Source organism: Lolium rigidum, chromosome 4 (assembly GCF_022539505.1).
Source record: "Lolium rigidum isolate FL_2022 chromosome 4, APGP_CSIRO_Lrig_0.1, whole genome shotgun sequence".
Taxonomy (NCBI): Eukaryota; Viridiplantae; Streptophyta; class Magnoliopsida; order Poales; family Poaceae; genus Lolium; species Lolium rigidum.
This window is the reverse complement of record NC_061511.1, coordinates 214661453-214668235: the sequence shown is the minus strand read 5'-3', so window position 1 is coordinate 214668235 and position 6783 is coordinate 214661453. Positions and strand designations below refer to the sequence as shown.

The following is a 6783-nucleotide window of genomic DNA, read 5'->3' as shown; positions in this document are numbered from 1 at the left end:
GCGTTGGAGCTCTTGACTACTCCAACAGACGCTAGGATTATTATCCATTTTTTTCCTGCACAATAGTCCAGTTAAGCGACTGCCACTGTATATGCCCTAAGTCACTTACAAAAAAGTGCTTGAGTTGCACTTTTCTGTTAAAAAGTGCAAATGCATTTGTCGGCCAGAAATGTGCAACTAGATCGAGTTGCACTTTTCTTTAAACTGCAGTTACACTTTTCTGAGGTGACTGAGAGTTAAGTAAATCTGAGATAGACACATCTTGATTTAATATAACTACTTTCTCCCGAAAAAAAAGTAGCCGTGTCAAAGCAGTCCGTATAGACGGCGATGGATAATTGAACTTTTTAAAAGAGAGCGTAAACTAAAATTTAGAAACAAGGAGGCAGTTTCGGACGTGTGCCCCAGTCGCTCGACTCAAACGCCGCCTTGCCCACGTTCCGGCCATCCTCCCTCCCCAACCGCCCACTTGCCGGCACGCAGACCACCGCACCGGCACCGCCACCCTCCCCGCGCGCCGCGGCCACCTGCTTCCTCTCTCCCCCCGCCGCGCGAGACGCGCTCGCTCCGCCCCCCGCCTTCCCCGCCGCCCAATGCGCGGCCCCGCCCGCGGAATAGGCAGCGGTGTATGGGCGGCCGCGCCCGCTCCCTCATCCGCTGGCTCCGTCACCACCGCTCCCGCCGCGTCTCCTCCTCCTCAGCCTCATCCTCTTCCTCCTCCCACCTGACCAATACAACCACCACCGCCAGCACCGACCTCCGCGCCCACTCGCTCCCGCAGCAACCGGAGCAGGACGGGGTTGACGACGCCGAGGTCGACTGGGAGGTCGCCGCCGGGGGACCAGACTCCGACCCCGAGGACTACATTGTCATAGAGGAGGAGAACAAGGCGGGCGGACTGCGCGTCGTTGTGCCCCGCGCGCCCGTGCGCACCAAGCCGCCACGCATGGATCCGGGCAAGAAGGTGCGTTCTTGCCCCTGCTTCTTTCGCCCCTGTCTGCCTCCTTCCCCTCCACCCCCACCCACACCCCGTGATCTTGTCTGGATCCCTTCGCCCGCGCGCTGCTGGTTCAATGCCGGTTCCCAACCGATCTCTCTCGATTCAACTCTCTGCCGTGCCTGCAGGCGTGATCTACCGCGCCTGAGCTCCGTCGGATCCCAATGTGCTTGCTTTCTTGCCAGTTCTTGCGGATCTGCTTGGCCAAACTGTAGTACCGAATTTCATACGGCATGCACAGGCTTGCACAGGCCAATTCTTGGATCATTGTTAATGCCAGTACTGTTAGCCTGTGCAAACTAAACTGTGCCACCCAATCACATCATCAATGCGCCCGTGACGACCTAATAAAGCGCGGCAATTAGGCCACATTATCACGGGACCCCTGCCTTTTGCTGTTCCTGTCTCATCTGAGACCAGCATGATGCAGGCTAGAGGAGGTTATGCTTTCTTCTTTTCAATTATTGGTTCCTCTTGCTTTTGGACGAATTCCATGGTGCAGCATTTGCCACCTCCTGCTAGATATGAGAAAAATAGGTAAAACTGTTCAACCACTTTCTAGTTCAATCCAAACCCAGCAGTAGGAGCAAGAAGCGGTCTGAGTAGTTCTTCAGTTGTGTCCATGTCTTCTGATTCCGAGCCCCGACTTTTATGCCCATCAGTATCAATTTTAGTAAGGCTATCATTATTATTTTTGCGAGGCCATCCCACTGATTGAAATGTTCCATCTCTTCTTTTTCTCAATGCATTTTATCAATGGTAAAGAAGTCTGGTAGCACTGTCCAGCTCTCTGAACTAATGGTGCAAATATGCGCCTGCTTCTTCCTTTTCAGACCACGGAATCCGAGTTCTTCACGGAGTATGGTGAACTAAACCGGTATCAGGTCAGCGAGGTTATTGGCAAAGGGAGTTATGGTGTTGTCGCCGCTGCCATCGACACCCAGACTGGTGAGCGTGTGGCAATCAAGAAGATCAATGACGTCTTTGATCACGTCTCCGATGCCACCCGCATCCTTAGGGAGATCAAGTTGCTCCGGTTGCTGCGCAGCCCGGACATAGTTCAGATCAGGCACATTATGCTCCCCCCTTCAAGGAGGGAATTCAGGGACATATATGTAGTCTTTGAGCTGATGGAGTCGGATCTCCATCAGGTAATTAAAGCGAATGATGATCTCACACCAGAGCATCACCAGTTCTTTTTGTATCAGCTGCTCCGCGGGATGAAGTACATTCATACAGGTGGTTAAGACTCCACAAAGGAAATTTTCACTGGACTTTTTCCATGCGATGTCACTGTACTGATTGTTTGTCTACGTGATGATTTTGCAGCGAATGTTTTCCATCGGGATCTTAAGCCAAAGAATATTCTAGCGAATGCTGACTGCAAGTTGAAGATTTGTGATTTTGGCCTTGCCCGTGTTTCATTTAATGACGGGGCTCCATCAGCCATATTCTGGACGGTAACCATTTTTGTAATGTTCAGTAGGTGGTTTTTATTCTGAGCATCCAAATCTATGTTTCTTATGATTTTGCATGCCTTCTCCCAGGACTATGTGGCAACTAGATGGTACCGTGCTCCAGAGTTGTGTGGCTCATTTTTCTCAAAGGTAATGTAACTTTCATCCCAGCTTCATACTACCGAAAAGGATACCCAGGCTATTTCATGAAAAAGAAAAGAACAATGACCATGCTGTAGATTTTCTTCAATAATTGTTATATTACCATGATATGTGTCGATGCAAAAGAGCAATACGTGTTTATTAATTTTCCATGTGTGCAGTACAGTTCTCAAATGTTGGTTCAATCTGTCAAGATATGTATTTTTTTATGTTGTTCTTCTGATCTTCAAACTAGTTTTTACTTTAAAATTCAAAGAATATATTACTTATGGTGTTTTTTTCCTTTTCTTTCATATAATCATAATATTGAATTTAGAGGCGTGGCTTGGGCGCTAATTTGAACTTGGTGATGCACTTGGTTCTAATTTCATGTGTCTGCATGTTTAGCAAATGGTAAAAGAAGCTGAATGTTGACTTTGAATTTTGCAGTACACTCCTGCAATTGATATTTGGAGCGTAGGATGTATATTTGCAGAAATGCTCACAGGGAAGCCACTCTTTCCAGGGAAGAATGTTGTGCATCAATTGGATCTCATGACAGATCTACTTGGGACTCCTTCAGCGGAATCCCTCTCTAAGGTATGCTAACTCCGCACTAGTTAGCAGCAAGTTAGGAAAGCATTTGGAGTTATATATTTTGCTACATATGTGGTTTTATCATTTTCTATGCTAGGCGTTACTTTCAATTTTTATATATTTTCCTTACATGAGAATTACCTGCGATGCCAACCTAGCATCATTAATTCACTTACATGGTTACATATTTTCCAAATATGTGAATTTCCTGCAAAACCGCCAACCTATATAATCTGTACATGGCGAATTATTATTTCCTTATTCCATTTCTTATGGATTTTTAGTTACTGAGCAGTACCTACAGGATTTGGAACGAATTGACATTCAATATCAGCACAATCTCTTGCTATCTTTTATATTTTTTTCATATAAATGGAATGTTAATTGTGAGGAAACCAGGTCTTTTACACCATTTTACTGAATGCTGCAGATACGGAATGAAAAAGCTCGGCGATACCTGAGCAATATGAGGAAAAAGCCTAAAGTTCCCTTAACCAAAAAGTTTCCAGGCATCGATCCTATGGCTCTCCATTTGCTTGAGCGTCTTCTTGCTTTTGATCCTAAGGATCGGCCAAGTGCTGACGAGGTAGGAATGGCTGAGACCAATTTCTGTTCACCTAAAGATGTATTACAGCTTTGAAAATGTTGGGTAAACTATTATTCTCAATACTGAGATATGAAAATATTCTTCAAGGCCCTGACAGACCCATACTTCACTGGATTAGCAAATTCTGAACGTGAGCCCATAACTGAGCCTATCTCAAAATTTGAGTTTGAGTTCGAGAAGAGAAAATTGGGCAAAGATGATGTCCGAGAATTAATTTACAGAGAGGTACCATTACTCAGTTATTCTGTGGAGATATAGTAGAGCTGCTTCGGTCTCTGTAGTTTACTAACAGTCTGTTAGTTTTTTTTTATTAGATTTTAGAGTACCATCCTCATATGTTGCAAGAATACCTACGTGGAGGAGACCAGATGAGCTTCATGTACCCTAGGTGAGACCACTATTTTTCTTCACAAACAAGATTCACTAGTGCAGAGAATTTATGATGACTATGCTTTACTTCTTTTTCATTATGCTAGTTATATTATGATTGTTTGAGGCTATACTGCAACCTCTGATGTTTATGCATGTATGTTTACACTTGACAGTGGGGTGGACCGTTTTAAGCGACAGTTTGCTCATTTGGAAGAGGGTGGTGCAAAGGGTGAAAAGTCCAGTCCACAGTTGAGACAGAATGCTTCTTTGCCAAGGCAATACGCTTTCACTGAAACTTAATTTTATACTTCCAAGGCAGTATTTCTGTCTGTAGATTGCATATGGAGACTTACGAGGAACAAGATTATTTGTGTTCTAACCAATTTTTCTTTCATTTGACAACCTAAATGTTGGCCAACGGGGGAGGGATCCCTCCCTTGGCTATACTTTGTTAGGTAGATGAGACCTCACCAGCGATTTTTTTCACGCGGATAGCACCCCGTTTAGTCCGTGTGCTTTACATGCGACTCGAACCCGGGTGGCCCGGGTGAACACCCTTATAATTTTTTCCTAAATATGATTCTTTTTGGACTAGGCGGGATATGCAATTCGTTACGCATGTAAAATATGTGTAGATGCAGTAGCTTTGAATTCACTATTCTGTGTATATTTTTCTAAGCTTTGAGATTGGCACAGTAAACCAAATAAAGACTGTCGTAGTATTATTATCTATTTTTCTATTGGAAAATTGGAAGTTGCCAGAGTTTTATATCAAATATTTTTGGACATTGAACCTGATAGAGATAAATGTTTCACATAATTCAATGCTGATATATAAAAAATTTAGTCATCCTAGAAATAAGAATTTTTTGTAACTAACAATTCTTGCATCTTGTCTCAGGGAAAGAGCAATAGGCAATAAGCATGGGGACAGTGAGTACCAAGTCAAGCTGAATGCAGGTGAGAAGGCAGGACACGCATCAGTGACAGATGGAATAAGCAAACCCCAAATGAGTGCTCGAAGCTTAGTGAAGAGTGAAACCATGAGCGCTTCCAAGTGTATAGGTGAAATAAAAAATAAAGATGTAAGTTCAGTTCATTCTTCGTCCACACACTACTTATATGTCGTTATGTTTTTCCTTACTTTCTTTTGCAAGAAATTTGGCTTTCTTTTCTTATGGAAATTGCCGCTATATTTGAATTCCATACTTTAAGGATGTTTACATCCATTATCCCTTTAGAGTGTTTGTATTACGATATTATTTTGACAAAAAAAAAACAGCTGATGCTGTACTACAAGGATTAAAGGGCACAAAGCTGTACACGACCAACAAAAGAAAGAGAGAAACAAACCAAATGCACAAAATAATATTAAAGATTACAAAGTCCCCAGGCCTCCTCTCCCATTAGACTATTTTTTTAATGATCTCACTTGAACAGGATCTCTTCAAGATATTTCTATCTGATTTGAAGAATTTGTTAGTTGATGCTGCAATGTCCATTCTTCATTTTCCAGGATGATTCAGAGAATTTGGATGAAGGCGACGATGTCTCACAGAAGATTGCTCAACTGAAAACCTAATTTTCGAAGGTTACACAAGCGGTCATAGTATTACTATGTACAACAGCATGTCTATAGGTGCTCAAGATCAGAATGATCTTTAATTGAAGCCAAGATTTCTATACAGACAATAAGACCACACATCTCTGATGGTAACTTTGTTGTACTGTAAATTTTCTACTCGTTTTTGTACTTTGACAAGAACCAAGTCTAACCGACAAACTAGCTCCTTGTCCTTTTCTTGGAGGAGCTACACGAGCATGTACAATTTTGTCAATATGAAGTACCCTGCCCCTATATTCTGTTCATATGTTATTCCTTGATCTTGTAAACCTTTTGCAATCCGAAATATCTTCGCCTCTGTTATCTATACAACTGGTCGTATAGAGATGCTCTTGGCATCTGTTTGTCAAATGTTTCTCCTGTTTTCCAAGATTACTTGGTCGTATAATCTTCAACAACAACTCAAGCTGTCAAGCAGCTTTGCGAGCAGATGTTATAAGTCCTCTGCAATCTATAGATCATCATGAAAATGCATCGCCAGCCCTGTTTGCTCAGTGTCCTAGATGAAGTTATAAACTTATCAAGTTGTGGTTGTCTACAGACATGAAGTGAGGATGATTCTACATCAATTTGAATTTTAAAGGATACATGTGAATAGATATATTTCTTGTTGCAACATGATAAACTGATCTTGTACATAATTGTATTCCTACCATTCCATAAGACACATTAGGGCCCATGAACAATAAGTTGGCAAATAAACCAAATATTTTTTTGTTGAACATATGATTATTTTGATGTTATAACGGGATATCATGGATAATGCCCATGCAGTGTCCATGATACCCCGTTATAATAGATCATTTCTTTTCTTTTTATGACAACACAGCCTGTAGCACATAGTACATATATGCATACTTGCAATTATCTTATGGTAGACATTAGAAGTTTTCATTAGTAAATTGACAATTCGAACGACTTAATGCTTGTCAAAGAAAGACAAAAACATTAACCATCATATGACTCAAAAAGAATGCACAATGACTGA

At 42.2% G+C, this 6783-nt stretch overlaps 1 protein-coding gene across 1 annotated transcript; it reads left to right on the top strand.

Annotated features, from left to right (window-relative positions):
* The first annotated feature begins 628 nt into the window (after positions 1–628).
* Positions 629–6082, top strand: LOC124648227 (mitogen-activated protein kinase 17-like). The gene is made up of 11 exons (XM_047188021.1): positions 629–964; positions 1831–2236; positions 2327–2457; positions 2545–2604; positions 3046–3195; positions 3623–3778; positions 3887–4024; positions 4114–4187; positions 4345–4446; positions 5073–5256; positions 5688–6082. The coding sequence occupies exons 1-11, from the start codon at positions 629–631 to the stop codon at positions 5751–5753; spliced, it is 1803 nt and encodes a 600-aa protein (XP_047043977.1). The 3' UTR covers positions 5754–6082.
* The last annotated feature ends 701 nt before the right edge of the window (positions 6083–6783 follow it).

Excerpts from the sequence above, each read along its gene's own strand:
- LOC124648227 (XM_047188021.1), top strand. The coding sequence starts at position 629 with ATGGGCGGCCGCGCCCGCTCCCTCATCCGCTGGCTCCGTCACCACCGC. Across the intron at positions 3,779-3,886 it reads ATCGGCCAAGTGCTGACGAG|GCCCTGACAGACCCATACTT; the intron begins GTAGGAATGGCT and ends ATATTCTTCAAG. Across the intron at positions 5,257-5,687 it reads GTGAAATAAAAAATAAAGAT|GATGATTCAGAGAATTTGGA; the intron begins GTAAGTTCAGTT and ends TTCATTTTCCAG.